The 20,000-nt window shown below is 44.2% G+C and overlaps 1 protein-coding gene across 1 annotated transcript in view; it reads right to left on the reverse strand.

Annotated features, from left to right (window-relative positions):
• The window catches only part of atp6v1ba (ATPase, H+ transporting, lysosomal, V1 subunit B, member a), a 28,777-nt gene that overhangs the window by 6,464 nt on the left and 2,313 nt on the right, over positions 1-20,000 (reverse strand). The window contains exons 2-9 of the mRNA XM_076977702.1: positions 11,484-11,539; positions 11,145-11,243; positions 10,261-10,354; positions 10,051-10,128; positions 9,433-9,572; positions 6,502-6,603; positions 5,649-5,746; positions 5,425-5,548 (exon numbers count right to left, since the gene is read on the reverse strand). Coding sequence (XP_076833817.1) covers positions 5,425-5,548; positions 5,649-5,746; positions 6,502-6,603; positions 9,433-9,572; positions 10,051-10,128; positions 10,261-10,354; positions 11,145-11,243; positions 11,484-11,539 — 791 coding nt within the window. The remainder of the gene's footprint in view (positions 1-5,424; positions 5,549-5,648; positions 5,747-6,501; positions 6,604-9,432; positions 9,573-10,050; positions 10,129-10,260; positions 10,355-11,144; positions 11,244-11,483; positions 11,540-20,000) is intronic.

Genomic DNA, 20,000 nt, shown 5'->3' on the forward strand with positions numbered 1-20,000 from the left:
CTTTAACACTTCATAAATTAATCACATTCCACACCGAGGGGTTATTAAAGGTCAGCTATATAAACACACTGGAGCAGTGCGCATTATGGATCTGGGGTTTTGCTCCAAACAACCTCTGAGGCTTATGAACTCTCTCAGTTGACATTTCAATGAGTGCAGTGCTCAATACCCATTACAGATTAGCAACCTTGGCATACGCTCACTCCATCAACCCAGCTTACACTGCACCGGGCTGGGCTGCTCTGTAATCAACAGAGGCACATGGGGACTGACATTTAACTTATTTCACCACTCAATAACCCTACAAACGTACACCATGACAAACGTACACCATGACAAGCTTTTGTAAATGGTCACATTCCTGTCCGGCTGACGTTAAATTAATTCTATGAAAACAGCACTTCTTCAAGCAACCAATTATTTTGCCTTGCAAGATTTTTAAAGATTTGAGTGCAGCCTGTAGAATCTCATTAGGTGTTGGTACAAACACTTAAGTGTTCAGGTCCAACACAGCTGATGGTCTCACCAGATGCTGCTGCGTTTAGCGCCCCACAGCCCCCAACTGTACTCTCTACCACGTTACTGCTTTATATACATTTACACAGAGGTGGGGACTCGAGTCACATGATTTGGACTTGAGTCAGACTCGAGTCATTAATATTAAGACTTTTGACTTGACTTGAAAAAATATTCAGAGACTTAGACTTGACTTGGACTTTTACACCAATAACTTGGGACTTGAATTGGACTTGAACCTGTTTACTTGCAAAGACTTGATTTTTTTTTTACCCCAAATCTAAATTTTAAAACGCATATTAATATTTATAAAGTGCGCCCCATTAATTTCATTTCCGTCCTTCTGACGCAGACCAGTCCTCTGCTTTTCCACACTCTGTACGTGTGTGTGTGCATGAGTTGCAGCACAACCAATCAAATGGGGTTTGGCGAACGTAAATTTTTACCGGGCGGGGTGTAAAATGGACACAAATTAAGTATTATATCGCGATCGATCGATCGCCAGTGGTTGGTGCCAGAGCGAACTAGTAACTCATTGAATCATAGATGTGGATCAGAGGTAAATAAACTAGATTTTTTTCCGGCGTGAGAAATCGGATGTGTGGCGTGAGAGCGTGTGAAGACGGTCAAATGCGCGTGTCTCACGCTCAATGCGTGAGAGTTGGCAACCCTGGGTTCTGTATCTGAACTCAGGTAAGAGAGCCTCTCTCTGTCACCATCATAATATCCAGTTCTATCTCCGCATGGATTGTGTATTTGAAGACATCTACGTCGAGAAAAAAATATATTGACAAAAGTGGAGCGAGTTTTCAGCTATGGGGACATCATTCATCGTGCACAAATGACATACAGACTTTTGGCCAGCAAATGCAATGCAGAATAGATTACTGAAATGTCTAAAGTTGCAGATTCCTGTTAATTGTTCAGTTCTTATATTTGTTTGTCTTGTGTCACTCACACATGTTCTCCAAGAAACCAGATAAGAGAAGAGAGGGAAAAATGCTGTTATGGTTCTTTGTATTGTACTGTGAAAATATCAGCACTTTTTATTTGAACATGGAGTTCTACTTATGACTTTTTCACAGAATATTTATTTCTGGAAAATTGTAGTTTAAAGTATGAATATTTTTGCAGCTAAGTTTAACAAATTGAACTGTGCAATAAAGAGGTGTAATTTTAATTTTTTTTTATACTTCGTGTTTTCAGTTGCACATGTTTTATCAAGATTTGAGGAGAATACAGATTTTAAAAAGAACGCATGTCTATTATTTACATTTAAAATATACCTGCAACATTGGTAAAAAAAAAAAAAAAGACTCGAAAGGACTTCCAAGTTTCAGACTTGAGACTTGACTTGACTATTGCCTGTCTTGACTCGAGATTTGACTTGACTTGAGTGTCTTTGCTTGAGACTTGACTCGGGACTTGAGGTATAAAGACTTGGACTTACTTGAGACTTGCAAAACACTGACTTGGTCCCACCTCTGCATTTACATAATTGAATACACAGTATAAATGCAGTATTTCCATGGTGATGACAGTCAACTTTACTTCGTTGTCTGATTTGTTTACATCAGATTTCCCCCAATACTTCATACATGATCTCCTTTACTATGGTACAGGTATCATTAATACTAATGCAAAAGTACAAAGTATTACAAAGAGTGTGCTATGCAAATCTTTCATACAGGATTCCTGCACTAAATCGTACGAGGTCTAAGAACTGCATAATCATTTTAATAATGCTCATATGATTCAAAGGAACCAAACTGCACCTCCATTAGTGGGATTCCTGGCAAATCCCTTCAGATGAAAGACAAATGGCTTTTGGACTTCCGATAAACACTCAACTTTCCAGGTGGTGGAAGAGTGAGGTAAGAGTGAGGTAAGTTAATGCCTCTGCGCTGGAAACAGACCCAACGAGGCTACCTGTGCAGCACTGCATGCTTTGATGCAGCCAACGTCTGCCAAGGTTACTGTGGCGTTCTAGCAAAAGGCTTTCACACGCATCTCAGCTATTCGGAACGCGTATTGTGCAGTTGGCACGCTGAAACATCAAAACATCTGCTGAGGGACAAAAAGATAAAAATATAAAAAAATAAATAAAAACATTTAAAAACCCATGAAAGCCAATGGCAAAGGGAGTTTGCCACAGAGGGAAAAACAGAAAGCATGTCTAATGAAAAGGACTTTTCTCTCTCATTGACTAATAATAATTGAGTTAAAGTATTTGTCAGGCTCTGGAATGTTTCCTCCTTTATAACAACAGGAATGTTTCATCATCCAGCCCCCTCACCCGTTCAGTCTGCTCCGTGCGTGCATGTGTGCGTATACTAAACGCCGGTTAATGGATATTCATGCCTTATGCTTCCTTAAGGAAGTGATTACCCTCAGTGCTGCACTCTCATACACCTCACAGATGCTGGTTATTGTCATGACTCTCCTGCAGACTAAGAGTCATGTGCTTCTGTGTCTGTATTAGACTTTATATTCAGAGAGGGAGATGTTCCTGGAATCCTGCTATTAAGAGCGCTCACCACAGACTCACCTCACAAAGCCTGATGGGAAAACACCACCCAGAGCCTTAAAACGGCTCCAAATGTAAAACGCCAGTTATGGAGGGTACGCTTCAGGTAGAAACACTTTTCTTTCCCAACATCCACTTTAAATTACCAGTACTCAACTGGACAATTAACATCAGAAAGAAATGTTAACTTGTCAGCGGCAACCTTATAAAACTAGTTTATCTTTAGAGTAAGTACATGTGTGGAGATTTTGATCTGCGAGACTGCTGGGGGTTTGATTAGACTGCTAATCTTGAACTTCACAGTCTGACGCTGCATTAATTTTGCTGTGTCCAACCATAATAAAATCATCAGTACGTGATTTCTGCAAGTGAATATACGAACACTATGCAGATATAGAGATACAGTATACAGGTGCAGGAATCTGATAGACCAACTTCAAAAAGGTTTTACAGCAAATTAACCCAAAACAAAAAGTGAGGCAAGTTGTCAACCAGCCAAAGACGCAGCACACCACCATCTTTGGAAAGAACCTCTCAGCTCTGACTCCTACATCAGGGAACACGCTCGACCCAATGGGCCATCAAACGACCTTCCCGCTAAACAAGTCTCCCTCCATGTTGTGTTTACCCTTGTGAGGTCAGGACATGCACAAGGCTCTTCATCCTGGGCTGTTTTCACATGTTCCACAAGTAGGCACTCCGGCTGCTTGCTCTCCTCTTTAGGTACAATATCTACGACCTTAACATTGATAAGTGGATAGGAAAATGGTTGTGCTGACCTTTATTCATCCTGTGGCATGTATTGACCACAGCTATGGAGATGATTGTGTCACTCTTTTGGAGTGGGGGGGAGGGGAGGGGGTTATAAACGTGTAAAAGAGTTGATAGCCACAGAAATTTCAAGGTCGTGAAATCCGAGTGAATATGCTTATATTTTATGGTCAAGCAGAGCCTTCGTTTCCAGAGAATCTAAAAGCAAAAAGGTCTACCAAGGGCGGGAGAAGAAACGGCTTCCTGCTAGCGCCGTTCAACTAGGACACCGTCAAGGGGACACGAAGCAATGAAAGCAGGCGTTGGTGGAGCCGCTCGCCGACGCTTTCTAAAGCAGAAATGACATTCGGGCAGGAGCTCGGCCTGCGTCCCACACAATGGCGACAGATTCGACAACGAGGCCGTCACACGTTTGCGGTGTATGGCACGATTCTGTTCAGTCGCGGGCAGAGTCAGAGTACGTGTCCCGCTGAAAAGACGGCAAAACTCGGAGCGAAGGCACCTGTATGGGCATTGGCTCAGAGAAGGGTTATAAGGAATGAAAAGGAGAAGACCTTGAGGGAACATACAGACCACTTTCTGCTTTTTATTCCCCCTCAATACAAGTAATTTCTTCTCTTTCAATTTTTAACCATTACCTCCATTTTCAAGAAACATTTTTAAGCTTGTCGCTAATGTCCAACGTGACCAGTCATCAAACTGTTAAAGCGTAAAAGGAGCATGACACGCCAACAGTCAGAAGACGCTTTGTGATGACACACCAGCGATCATGCGACACTGTGATGACACACCAACAGTGCATCCCAATTGCATACTATTTACTAATACTAACTTGTTTTTGAGTATATAGTATGCAGTGAAAATCTAATATATTTGTATTTGCAAGTAAAAGAAATGTAATATATTTGAAATCTGTAACATCGATCACTATTAAAATATTCACATTATATAGGTATCGTTCATTTTCTATTTTTATTTAAAGATTAAATTCCTGTCAAGTTGTAACTACCAAGGACACGTTAGCATACCAGCGCTTCACCATTTCCTGTTAGTACAAAACAGAGTAGGACCTAACCATTTTGTTTACTAATCCACCAAACCGTTCTATTCAGATCATTATATAGTATACGACGTGTAGTATTAGTGTGTAGTATGCAGCTGAGACACAACGATGGTCAGAACACACTTTGTGATGACACACCGAGGGTCACGCCAGTTTCCTTTAGAAAATAAGCTGAATGGAGATTCACAGGGATGGAGTACAAAACCATTCAGCAGGGACACGCACACCGCCATTATTAATGCCAACTCAGGGTCCTTAGGTACGAGCTTCTGGAGCTTCTGGAGCTGCAAGCTTCAGGTAGACCAGTGAGCAGAGTCCCTGCACACTGAGGATCTGATGGATCATGGAGACATCTCCGTGGAATGTAGTGATACGGAGGTTAAATGTTAAGACACTAAATCTATGATGGATACAACATATGAAGACCACATTACAGACAGTGTGTCTGTGGGGGACCCCTGTATGGGAAGACTGTTACGGAGAGCTTGTTAGAGGAACACTATGAGAATACCACATACTGGGACGCCGAGTCCTAACAAGATCTCACCTCTCTCAGAGCCTCAGCGTAAGAGCTCATGTCCGTCAGGATGACCAGCACGTGTTTCTCGCACTGATAGGCCAAATACTCGGCTGTGGTCAGCGCCAGGCGCGGGGTGATGATGCGTTCGATGCTGTGGGGAGAAAGCGGGTGTGAGGTCATCGTTTGGGGACAGCGACAGCAAACGAACAGAGCCGTTACGCAGCACAGGAAATCGCTTCACGATCCCTCACGTGGGGTCGTTGGCCAGGTTGAGGAACAGGCAGACGTTGTCCATGGATCCGTTCTCCTCAAAGTCCGACTTGAAGAAGCGAGCAGTCTCCATGTTGACCTGAGAGCATTTTAGAATAAAACCACTCAGCATCAAAATACTACCTGCAAATACCTTTACATGTTTCACTGTGGTTAGGGAACAAAAATAAATCAATTCAGTAGTCAGTATCCAAAAACTCTATGTAGTGGCACTCCAGGGAGTGTGCGCATTTAGCAGGATTCCAGTAAAGTTTACCAGTCACCCTAATTCAGATAAGCCTGTAAAAATGTTATTTCCTAGCAGAGGAACACACAGCCCAGTGTGAAACAGGCTGAATGAGGGGAGCGCTCTGGGCGTGAGATCAGGAGATAGTGTTACACGTGCTGAATGCACCCGAGGCCACAAGCCAAGCAGCCCCTAAGGCCCAGGTCAATGACATCACACGCACAGGTTAATGGAAGCCCTCTACACCTGAATGTGCAGGTGACCGTGACACCTGACCCAGGTAATATGGGGCTGTGAGGACACACTGGTGCCAGTGAGGCGACAGTAACACAGGTTTAGAGGTGGGGGTGTGGGAGGTTAGAGTGGGGTTAATGGGGAGATTAAGACACACGCGCGCGCACACACACACACACACACACACACACACACAGGACATTCCTAATGTCTGTATTCAGATCTAAATACATCTACTGCAGCTGATCAGCGTCTTTCTGCAGTACTTTTACAGTATTTTAGAGTATACTCCAGGATACTGCAGCAGCTGCACACAGACTGGTGCTCCGAACTGGTAAACAGGTCATGTGAGGGTCATAGACTGGAGTGCTCACGCCCATAGCAGCGAAGACGATGGCAAAGTTGTCGGCGCTGTAGTCCATGACATCCTTCGACTTCTGCACCAAACCAGCCTGTCGACAGATCTGGGCAGCAATCTGGAAATTAACCAAAAAAAACTCAAATTAAAAAGTGCATCGAAGTTTAGACCTTGGAGAAAACTTGGTTGGGGAATGTTTAAAATGAATACAGCTAATGAGACATTTTGTGGTACAAAGAAATGAGTGTGTGATATACAAATGAAGATGCATCCGTTTGACTATGCATAATATTGCATGTTTCAGTATTTGCTTTACAAATTTCTCTTCGTAGCTTTTACTTTGTAATAACAAAACAACCACGTAAACACCACAACATCTTGACCCAATCGACAGTGTCTAAAGTCGACAGGAAAGGCCAACAGAATCAACCAGTGTACAAAAAACACTGAAAGCTCAAGTTGAAACAGGTTACAAGGGACGTGAAGATGCTGCTAACATCTTGAGTAGCTTTCTACTCGTGTGTGTGTGTGTGTGTGTGTGTGTGTGTGTGTGTGTGTGTTTGTGTTCAGCATGACCATGTGAGAAAGAGAGTATGTGGAATTTCACACTATTACTTAATGTAATGGTCCCGGGCGCGTGAACTGAAGTGACCTGTAGCTGAACTCTGAACTCTGACCCCGAACACCTGCTTCTTTAAGAGGATAAAGCTTTCTGTGAACCTGTGACTGGTGTTTAATAAAAGGAGAAAGTTGGTGTTTTTTCTTTTTCAAAATCATTAAAATGGCAAAAGATGCATTGTTGTCATTATTCAGGATGGCTTAACAGCTGAGAGACAGTGTTGACACTGTGCCTGTGAATGCAATTTTTAAATATTAGCAGACATAATGATGCACTTACATGGGATCACTACTCTCCAATTATTCTCCAGGCCTTTTGCTCTTTAAGGAGTACAGTGGAAATGAAGTTTCAGCCCCCACTAATTCTTATTCTTTCTTTCTTTCTTTCTTTCTTTCTCCAATAATGAAGCGAGTTGTCTACAGTAGGAGTGTGTGAGACACGGGTTGCGAGTTGTCTACAGTAGGAGTGTGTGAGACACGGGTTGCGAGTTGTCTACAGTAGGAGTGTGTGAGACACGGGTTGCGAGTTGTCTACAGTAGGAGTGTGTGAGACACGGGTTGCGAGTTGTCTACAGTAGGAGTGTGTGAGACACGGGTTGCGAGTTGTCTACAGTAGGAGTGTGTGAGACACGGGTTGCGAGTTGTCTACAGTAGGAGTGTGTGAGACACGGGTTGCGAGTTGTCTACAGTAGGAGTGTGTGAGACACGGGTTGCGAGTTGTCTACAGTAGGAGTGTGTGAGACACGGGTTGCGAGTTGTCTACAGTAGGAGTGTGTGAGACACGGGTTGCGAGTTGTCTACAGTAGGAGTGTGTGAGACACGGGTTGCGAGTTGTCTACAGTAGGAGTGTGTGAGACACGGGTTGCGAGTTGTCTACAGTAGGAGTGTGTGAGACACGGGTTGCGAGTTGTCTACAGTAGGAGTGTGTGAGACACGGGTTGCGAGTTGTCTACAGTAGGAGTGTGTGAGACACGGGTTGCGAGTTGTCTACAGTAGGAGTGTGTGAGACACGGGTTGTGAGTTGTCTACAGTAGGAGTGTGTGAGACACGGGTTGCGAGTTGTCTACAGTAGGAGTGTGTGAGACACGGGTTGTGAGGAACCACACAAGAAGTGTTTTTCTGCCGATGTCTGAATCATCAGTGGTTCATATACCTTATCCAAATACAGATCTTTCCAAAACACTTCCACCTTTATGCGCAAGTTCCCAGTGTGTGTGTGTGTGAGCATGTGATCTGTGGTGGGTTGGGTGTGTGTGTGTGTGTGTGTGTGTGTGTTAGCTAATGAGGCCTCAAGCAGGCTTATGAGAGGACAGCCACCCAAGTGTTAAGACCCCACTACTTGTTTAACTACACAGACCCCGACACGGTGCCGGGCTAACTACACAGACCCCGACACGGTGCCGGGCTAACTACACAGACCCCGACACGGTGCCGGGCTAACTACACAGACCCCGACACGGTGCCGGGCTAACTACACAGACCCCGACACGGTGCCGGGCTAACTACACAGACCCCGACACGGTGCCGGGCTAACTACACAGACCCCGACACGGTGCCGGGCTAACTACACAGACCCCGACACGGTGCCGGGCTAACTACACAGACCCCGACACGGTGCCGGGCTAACTACACAGACCCCGACACGGTGCCGGGCTAACTACACAGACCCGACACGGTGCCGGGCTAACTACACAGACCCGACACGGTGCTGGGTAAAGGAACCCTGGGTAATGGAATGTGACCTGCATGGTGATATCACCAACATGTCTGGTCTTAACCTGAGGCTGGAGTGCCATTGAGAGTAAAGCCTTTCTTTCTTTTTTTATTTAACAGAGGTTAAGGGAAGGTCACCACAGCAGCACATAAAGGCCCAGAGGGAACACACAGGGCTGCATCTCTCTCCTGGACCCGCCGGACCTGCTGACATGTGCACAGCATCTCCAGAACCGCTCTGGGAACACGAGTCATGACCACTCCAGGGCAGAAACGCAAGATCAGCACAGAAGTGTCTGTGTCTTCACAGCCAGACTGAGCCGACAGTCTCCAACACCGAATCCCACAAGCCTGCTGGAGGTTCCAGCCATCGCAGATGAAGGACCCGTGACCCCAATACAACAAACGCTCGTGTTGTGAAGCGTACGTCATCGTGTGTGCCAGCTTTGAGGAACACGGCACCAAGCACAGGCCAAGTTCACACATGTGCGCACGCACACACACACACACACACACACACACACACACACACACACACACACACACACACACACACACACACAGGACACACAGGACACACAGGACACACAGGACACACAGGACACACAGGACACACCTCGTTATGAGGAAGTCCAGCTGCAGAGAAGATGGGGATCTTCTGTCCTCTGGCAATACTGTTCATCCCATCGATGGCAGAGATGCCGGTTTGGATCATCTCCTCGGGGTAGATACGACACTGAGGGTTGATGGGCTGGCCTGGGAGAGGTCAAAGATCACGTTATTAGAAGGTCATTAAAGCAGACGAGCCCTGATGTTGTTTCTGTGGTATATAAATATAATCAATTTTTAGTGGCCCTGAAAATTCAATGTCAGTGTTATTCTAGATACATTTCTTTTAACACAAAACACTTTTTTTTTTTTTTTTAGTCGAACTGTGCCAAATGTCATCAACTTCTAGAACTGTCCTGAGATCAGGGTGGACCTGAGGCCTGATAATTTCTCTGTTCCTTATGTCCTCAATAAGGAACCTAAATCCTTCATGGGTGTCTATAAAACCAGGACTAAAGTGACTGGGTTTCAGGACGATGCAGCTGTCCTAATCCAACACTTCTCATATAACAAACAGATCTCATGTGAGTGTCATGGCCAAGGCCTTTAATCGCAGCCCTAAAGGCTGGGAAGGGGAAGATGCTTCAGGGCTGGATGAAGTGTTAAGACAGAAGACATCCCGTACCCATGATGTCTAGGTAGTCCTCAGCCAAAACACTTGGGCCACGGTCAATTGGTTTTCCTGAACCGTTGAAGACACGTCCTAGGATGAAAAGATTAACGATGTAAAAAATATACGATCTGGCCTTAAAGTACGATGCATCCATTTTGGTCCTACCCTACAGTGGGGTAAGTGTGTGTGTGTGTGTGTGTGTGTGTGTGTGTGTGAGATTACCCAGCATGTCCTCAGACACAGGTGTGCGCAGGATGTCACCTGTGAACTCACACGCAGTCTTCTTAGCATCAATACCTGAGGTCCCTTCAAACACCTGACAAAATTAAAAACAGATCCATCAGTATCCATCGCTGTTTGATCACAGTCAACCCGCAGTGACTGTAACCACTAAATTCAACTTGCAAAACAAACTGCTGTATGCCTCTGAATGAACTAGACTCAAAAACAACTCAACTACAACCCACACACCATTCCCCAAATACAAGCCACACACCATCTCATAAATACAACCCACACGATGACCTCTACTATAGTGGGCACCTCGCCACATTTTCAAAGACCACTAAACATTTCAGTGGAACTTTCAGAAATCCAAAAAACAGCCTCCCGCTCCAACTAGGACGGCAAGGACACGTGAAACGGACAAACCAGACTTTCCTTCTATACGAATGTGATTTTGGGAATTAAACTATTCAAAGACGTGTTAATGACTTGTTTAAAAGGGGCTCAATAAAGGTCTATGCCCAAGGCCACACATCTGCTAAACCCGTTTTATAAAAAAAATAATTTTTAAATCCCTTTTGTCAGACTAAGTTTTGTTCTGTGTCATGCAATGTAACCATTTCAGCCCCTATTCAGTTCTCTATTCCACTTCTCCTTGGGAAAATCCTTAACTGTGGCAACTGTTGCCTCAGGAAACTTTAATTCTGTCATTTCTATTGTACTTTGGCTAAACCTACATTGCAACATAATGCAACCCAGAATTGCAAAATGTCACAACTTCAAAATGGCAACTGTGTCCTCCCCTCCCAAAGATGAAGTGTCATGGGGAAGTGAGCAGGGGAAGAACTGAGACTGGACCAGAGCAGTTTCCGCACTCTCACCTGAACAACAGCCTTGCTCCCAATCACCTCCAACACCTGACCACTCCTCCTGGTGCCATCTGGCAAGGTGAGGTGGACAATCTCAGCGTAGCGCGGAAACTGTGGAGGGTGCCCAGGAGAGATGGAAGGATGTAGAGAATAAACAAAAAGATTAAACAAAAAAAATATATTAAACTAAACAAGAAACTCAAACAAATGTTCATATAGTCACTGTTGTTCCACTCATAAGTATGTGTGTTGGTTATTATAGGATATGTTGTATAAAACCTCCTGTTAATTCCAGATAAGAGAAATACAGAAAAAATATTTAAAGAACAAAAACAAGAAAATAACTCTTACTTTGACCTTGTCCAGAATGACCAGGGGCCCATTAACACCCGACACCGTGGAATATGCTGGGAAAAAGACAATGGTTCATTTTTTAATCAACTTTTACAAGATGACCACAAACATTTGCATTCGCCAAAAACTAATGACACATTTAAAATTTCCACCAATTTTAATATTTGTAAGTGGCCACTGCACATCCATCTGGGAAGACACACAACTTCCACGCCCACGGACGCCAACAAACACGTCTTGAAATCCTTCCATCAGACAGAAACCAAGCCTTGCTCTTTCCCAAAACTGCCACGTATAATCACACTCTGACCTTTACTCCAGCATTATAATTGACTTCTGTGTGTTTCCGTGGGCAAAATGTCAGAGTGAGAGAAGGACTTGTGGGTGTCCCCCGTCCTCTGTCCGCCGGCGTGAAGCCAGAGGGACCCGGTCCCCACCTCTCCAAACTGAACACAGCCCCGCGCCGCTCACACCGACACAGTGAATGCCAATTTCTCCCGGACAACCACTGCCTTTCCATAACACACCTAGCAGTTAGCAGCCCAAAGCCCGAGTGTAGTCCTTCCCCAATAACAGACATTACAGAGAGGGGGAGATGGAGTAGCTTCTCGCAGGTGGGGGTGAGGTAATAAGAAGCTCTTCTGGAGGAAGATCATGGTGGAGAGAACGGGTGGAGACAGTTGGAGGGGGATCACAGTGCTGAAGCAGCATCTTGCCAAAAGTATTTCTAACTGTGAAAAGGGTACAGACACAGAAGAACCCATGGGGCGAACCTTCACGAGAGGTACGTGAGACTTCCTTTAACCGCCGAGGGCTGAGCTCACAGCAGCCATGATCACACCGCTTGCTGGGGATTGTGGGAATGAGGCACTGTGAGAATACCTTACTCACACCCCTTCAGAGAACTCCACACGTACAAATAAAGTAAATACACTGGATAGAGCAGTCGCCACTTTTCACTGATTCTTACAAATAATGAATGAACGAAACAATGCAGTGTTTATTCAAAAAAAAGGTAAAAGCATAGTCTTCAACTAACTGGGCAGAAACCACCACCACCTGCAGTTGTATAGGATTTTAAAAGGCCTTAAATGGTGTAGAAGACGACTCTGTAAAACCTTTAACTCAGAGCTACAGAGAAACACGTCAGTGAGGATCTACAATGATGAACTGACCCACCGCCGTCAGACCAAAGGCCGCAAAGCATGGGCGTCTCCAGTCTGCAAAACTTTAGAGATTTGTTGCACAGATCTGTATGTTACCCATTTTAAACGTACATGCCCAAATAAATAATTAAAACTGAAAGGCTGTAGGTGAAATCCACTTTATCTGAATCCCCACAGTGCAAATTTGTCCCTAAATAAAAGATTAGCCTCATAATTACCATTATGTTTCAAAGAAAACCATGGGCTCATCACACTCAACACCAAATAATGCCATTTCACAAATGGACAAAAATACGCGTTTTTCTGCAAATTCCAACATTTTTCAAGACATTTATGGTTTTGTTCAACTCCTCCTTTCCGACCCGGCCCAGACAAATTGCACCACGCACTTTTGATGGATGTGTTTATAAAATGGACTTAATAGCTACACTTACCCCACAAATTGCCCATATGTTTCAAAAGAGATTCATATGGCTATTTACCGAGATGTGATCATAATTATGATGCAGGAAAATTGCCATCGTATAATTGTGCATCAACCTCTTAAACATCTCTCAAAGCACAACACACACACACCACTAATGGAAAACACTACCGAAATCTTTCATCCGAACACAAGACGACTTGTTGCGGTGATGTACCTGGCATTAGCATAAAAACAGGTGGATGGAGGTAGAATTGTGCGGGGTCCGCGGCTTGCTCTTAAACATACAGCAAGCAAATCTGAAGCAGAACATTAAATTCACTTAAATTTCAATTTAGCAGATTACAGATAAAAACAGCCCTAAAACAACCCCAAAGCAGACAAGGACCTAGAAAAACAAACCACTACATAGCAGAAATTAATTTGCACATGCATTTTCTTGGAGACGTCTCTAAGAAAACAGACGTGTTAAAAGTGGGAGGACCGCGTGAGCACGCTCTACGCCGGACCCAGCGCCTCTGCTCCGAGATCGTTCACAGGGAAGAGCGCCACAAGTCTCGCAAGAGGCCGCGCAAAATAAAGATTTTTTAAAAAGTGCCTATACATTCACATGACATGAAGTAGCAACATTTCCCATTAGGACTGAAAAACTTTCTCCTCCCCTCCTGGGACACTCGAGCTGGAGTGGCGCGGTCCGCGGGCCAGGGGCAGAACACTGGCGCGGGTCAGAGCCAGCCCCGCAGAGCTACTGGGGCCATTGTCTGCAGAGACGTTAATTGGTTGTAATCTGGCGGTAGCGGCTGTTTTGGTAGCCTGACCTCGTGCCCCCAAGGACACCTTGGTGTGAAGCACTCAAAGACCCCATTGAAGGGCCAGTGAAAGAGGTCCAGAGCATTCCAACACACTCCCATTCCTGCACTCAAAGGGAGGGTGGTGAAGAGAGAACGGGTGGGGGGCAGTGGAGGGTGGAATGACAGGGGTGGCTGAGAAGTGGGGGGGGGGGGGGGGGGTGACAAGGAGGTAGCTAAGGGGTAGGAGGGAAGGAGACGCCCCCACATGTCCCAGAAACATCATCTGCCCACACCCACCCCAAAGCACTGAATTAATGAGACAAAGCAGTGGTAACAGTGATGGTTGTGTCTGCATTCACAGCCCCTCAACATCCGTTTGGTTTTTATTTTTTGGGGAGGGGTGATTTGTAAGCATGCGGCTGTTGCACCACAAGACACTGTGTACACACACACAGAGAGGGAGAGAGAGGGAGAGAGAGAGAGAGAGAGAGAGAGAGAGAGAGAGAGAGAGAGAGAGAGAGAGAGAGAGAGAGAGAGAGACGCAGTCACCCTTGATTTGGGATCAGGGCAAGGCACAAGAAACTGTCAGCAAACAAGAAAACACATAACAGACAATCCAGGGATGACACTGGCTGGTCTGCTTATGCACAGACGCCAAGATGAACTCATTTCAAAAATGAACCCTGACCAAAACCACAAGGCTAAGAGAATGCCTTAATCCAAGATTTCTGGGAGAACACATTCTTCTCAAGCAAACTGCTGGGGAAACTCCGAGGAGACATATATGAGACATATACGAGAGGTATATGAGAAGTATATGAGCTCCTTCCTTCTACCATCTTAAAAAGACAAACAATGTTGAGATTTGTTTCCAAAAACACACCCATCAACACACTTTACACCCTTGGAAAGCAAAGAGGGAAAAAGAAATCACGGATATAATTTTATTTTAATGATGCCATGATATATTTGTACAGTCAGCTGTGCTGTGAATGAGCAACAACTACATAATGAGCAGCTACAACGTCTGAGGAAAATCCGGCAGCTACATGTTTAAGGTTCACAGTTTTCCTTCGTGTAATTCTTTTCTTAGCCCCAATACATTTAGTTAAGAAAACACAAAGCTCTGAACGCCACGTCTTTAAGTTACAAGTATGATGATATTCTGCTATCATCATCCAGGCAGAAAGCACAGCCAGTACTGAATAGAAGCTAACGGGTCCAAACAGCTGCTTTTCGAGTGAGTAAATACACAAGGGATCAAAACTTTTTATATCATCTCCATTCGGATATTAAAAGTAAAAAAATATATATCCTTGGTTATTCAGCGAGGCATAAAAATGCATCAGCTAGCAAGCCTCAATCATTAGACTGGAAAATAACCAAAAAGGGTCCATAATGAAGACGGCCACATTCAGCCGATATGTATGTATCAAACATTATGTGCAATAACGGCCTCGTTATTATAAAGTCAACCAAAGGAGACGCACAGAATGAACAGAGAAGGCAACGTGTTAACTGAACCTCTCCGCTCTACTCCAGACTGACGCCAGTGTGGTGCATGCTAATCAGAGGCTTTATAAAGGCACAAAATGTCCATTTTACGCTTTTGACTAAACACACATTAACACGTTTCTGCAAAAATAATCAATTATTTTTTTTTCAGTTTCATAATTGCATCAGCTATTCCGTTAAGAGATGTAATTGTGCCTTGATTCAATCGCATTTAGAAGATCCGAACATTATAATGTGTGAAAATTGTGAAATGAGACTCAATAAAAAGAGAAATACTGGACAAGCAAAGGCCAGGCGTCTGAAAGGCTGTGAATGGAGCCTGGCTGAAACCTGCATTGGCATTCACTCACGCTTCAATGCTAACAGACAGAATCCAATTACAACACTGACAGCAGGGTGGGAGAGCTCAAGAGCTCAGGTCTGTGAATGCACAACACAAGAATCAGATGTAAAGGAAGTTTCTTCAAGAGTATCAGGAGCACTGAATATTCTCAAGGCTTTCACTGGTACTGCAGAATATTCCGTGTGCATGAATCTTCGGATTTTTTAGACTCAAAACATTCGGGACGGTCAAGAAACACTTGCAAATGCGTTTCATTATAATATTAACAAGGCCACGGGATAGTTTTGGCCAACTTTGGTTCATACAGATCCTGAATGAGGTTTCTGGCACAAAAATCAGGCCTGTGGTGCAGGAGTCTCCTCATCTAATATTCAATGAGAACTGAATCCACACACACATATATACAGTATACCCCAGAGACACCCTAACGTACAACTAGCCTCCCTTTCATAATGTAGCCGTTCTCCTGTCCCTACAACGCACTCGAGTGGCAACACCTGTCCCAACAACGTGCTTAACAGTGATAACGGCCCATCAAAGACACCCAAACAAACACACACACTCACACCTTGATAACAGTCCATCTGAGGGGAACGCTCTCTACCGCAGACAGCAGGTTCCACAGAGAAGCGCTCACGTTCACTGATTGGACCAGGTGTAATCAGAGGTGTGTGTGTGTGTGTGTGTGTGTGTTAGTTAATGGTGGGGTGCTGCTGAAATCTCTTGGCTGTAGACCACGGGATGAAGGATGGTAGCTGGTTAACCCCAGAGCTCTTCTGGAAAGAGGCAGCTGGGTTGAAGCAGCTGTAATGTCATAGCAACAGTTTCACACGTCTCTGCACGGGACCCACATGTTTTTAGGAGGTGTTGTGGCTAGCAACAGATTGATAATGCAAACTCATTTTACCAGGTTTACAATGAACTGCACAAAAGCCACCCATTTTATATATATATATATTATATATATATATATATAATTTATCTCCCCATTTTATCTTTATTTATCTATATCCATGTTTTGGCATACGTTATATATAATCTCAGAGGTGTTAAAAAGTCGTAAAATACAAGTCCAAAGTCAAGTCACGAGTTTTTAGTCTAGAGTCCAAGTCAAGTCAATATCAGGATAAACTAAGGGACAGGATAGAAAATACGTATTTTATACATTAGCTGTATTAATAGAAGTGGCTAGCATAAACTAAACAAACATATCCAGGTGTGTTTTCAGGCATCTTACGAAGTTTGATGTGATGTTTCAGTGTCTTTAATTTGTTTCCCACATTCTTTACACATTGCGTCCCTCAGTTGTGTCCAAGGATTTAAACTCCCTACAGTCAAAGGTTGCACATACGTTACTCCAGCCGTAGCCATGCCACTCTCAACTGTTTATATAGATGTTGATACGTCACAAGAAAAGGGGCTGCATCCCAAATCATTGAAACTAAGGCAACACAGTACGTTTTCTATAACACACACAGCACCTGCACAACACACTGACTCTTATTGTTCACGAGTTATTTTGTACAAGCCTCACACACACAAACAGCAAGTCAGGCATAAAAATCTGAACAAAGGGCCAAACTGCAGATCTCCAAAACAGAACATCTCATGGGGTGTTCCCAGTAGGACATGGTACCTACCAAAAGTAGTCTAAGGAAGGCCCATTTGCTGTTGGACATAAACACGAGCTCTGACCACTGGACCACCCAGTTAGCCTTCCTAACGGACTGTCTCGATCACAACTGGCAACAGGGTCATGAGCGCCTGAAACTTACTGATGAGTTTGGGGAGTGAAGGCTAGCCTATCTGGTCCAATCCCACAGAAGAGCTTCTGTAGCACAAACTACTGAGATTGTTAAAGGTCAGAGGGCAGAGAAGGCATCTACATTGGGATTTAGACATAGAAGGCAGCGGCCTGGTTTAATGAACCACATTTTGTTTTCCATCATGTGTTTGGTTGGGTGCGTGTGCATCGTTTACTTTGGATGGAGATGGATCAAGGATGCACTAAGTGAAGAAGGCAAGCCAGCACAGGCAGTGTGATCCCTGGGAAACCTTGGGTCCTGGCATTCATCCGACATGTGCCACCTTAACACCGTTACACTCCAAACACATGACGTTTTCTACTAACATCTTGCTGCTACATACCACAAGACACCTTCAAAGGTCTTGTAGAGTTCATGCCTTGGCGGGTCAGAGCTGTTCTGATGTCATGAAGGTGCCCTGCATAATATTAGGCAGGTGGTTTTAATGTCATGGCTGATGGATATGTACTACAGTACAGTAGTGCCAGTACACAAACAGTACTGTGCACAACTACTGTTCACACTAGCTTGAGATGCGGCTTCTGTTTTTACTGCATACTTACATATAATGACAAAAGGAAATTGAAAAATCACTATAAGCTACAAGCTGGTAATCATATAAAGCATAATGACAAAACATGAGGTATATTTCTATATTTTGATGCAAGAAGCCTTAAACAATGGGGGGGGGGGGGATCACTCAGGACTAACACCTTTGCAGAAGGTGTTTACAGCATTGTTTCGCATAAGAACATTGAATGCAGAGAGAAATGTGCGTTGTGTCATAGCACTTTGTGCTCAGGATAATGGGCGGGTGTCCCCCCCCCCAGTCTAAGTGGTACATAATTTAGAGACTTGGATACTATTTTTGAAAGTCAACTATTCTATACTCTTCTTTCAATTCATTTCATTTTCTTTGATGGCAAGATGAAGTCAAACGCCCACAGGGGGCTTTCTCTTCCACTGTCACGACAATTGATTAATTACAAGCGGACAAAAGGATTAGAAACAGGAAACTGTAGACAAAATGAAGCAGGCTGTGACATCTGAAAGATTTGTTTATAACCGTGTCATTATGGGTAATTGTTTCTTCACAGAAATACCATTACCGCGCTGAATGGCTTTTCATTTCATTTAAACGTCTATTCAAAGCTAAAACAAAGAGCAAAGACAGTCCGGGTTAATTGCCTTTGTTGCAAATGACATGATTAAGATAAAAAAGGCCTCAGCTATCAAAAGATAGATGAGTATTGTGTTCACTTTATTTGTTTGTCTCTTTCATAGTCATAGACATTTGACTTAGCACGCGCGCGAGAGTACATCAGCTCATCGCACCAATGACACACTCACCATGGTGACTTCAGGGAGAAGCAGCCGAACAAACAAGAGGCAAGAGTAAGGTTGAAGTTGCGCGTCAGCAACTCATCACCTCCCTGCCCCGCACGTTCAGAGAAGGTCCGACTTACCTCTCTCTCCCCATTATTGATCATCTCCAATGACATCAGGAAGCTCACAGGGTTTTTAACTACTTAGTCAAGGAGGCCAAAAGAATTCTTGGAATCCCCATATCAATGAGCAATGCAAGAAATAAATACTATGATAATTGGGATTCCAATGCAATCAAAACCCGCTCAAGCAGGTTTCTCTGGAAACTGAAGAGGACCGATCAGAGTGGGTGTGATGAACGTGGTCTTTCAGGTGCATGAAGGACACCTGAGCACTGGCTGGTGTGGCATATCTGCGTGTCCATCATGAATCACTCCGTTGAGTCGTAGGCTGCCATCAGCACGCACTCAGCTTCTGTTCAACAGTGATAAAGAACACGGAGGCGCTATCCAGCATGCCTACATTAGAGGTGCTATTTGAGCTGTTCTTAAGGGCGGTGGGATGGGGGGGTCAGACTGGTGTCTTTGTACAGGCAACCAGTCTCTGTCTCTCTCTCTCTCTCTGTCTGTCTGTCTGTCTGTCTGTCTCTCCCTCTGTCCCTCTCTCTCTCTCTCTCTCTCTCAGTGCTTTGGCTTTCAGATTCAATTCTTCCATTAAGTCATTTCTTCCTGGTTTGCTAAAAGGCTTTTAGCCCAAGCTTTCCTGTGACACTTCCAAGAAAAAAAGGGGGTGTGGGGGGTGTAGGGTGGGGGGGTGTGGACACCACCCAGGCTGCTCGTCTCAGAGAAAGCATGTTTGAGGTGTAAATTAATGAGGTAGACCATGAATAACATCAATAATACACAAGGTGAAAAGAGAGAGGAAGAGATGTGAGGTAATTCTTAGCCAGGCTCTTCATTAAAAGGGTAAACAAAATTAACAAATCAAACACTGAAACATCACAAGATTCAAATTATACCATCAAAGAGATGTCGGCACAAGAAGGTCTCTGATTAGTATCAGGGCCGCCCGCCCCTGTTTGCCATGCAGGAAAGAAAAAAACCTGTAACTGCACACGCGCACACAAAATTATACCACATATTAC

This window comes from Brachyhypopomus gauderio, chromosome 17 (assembly GCF_052324685.1).
Source record: "Brachyhypopomus gauderio isolate BG-103 chromosome 17, BGAUD_0.2, whole genome shotgun sequence".
Lineage (NCBI taxonomy): Eukaryota > Metazoa > Chordata > Actinopteri > Gymnotiformes > Hypopomidae > Brachyhypopomus > Brachyhypopomus gauderio.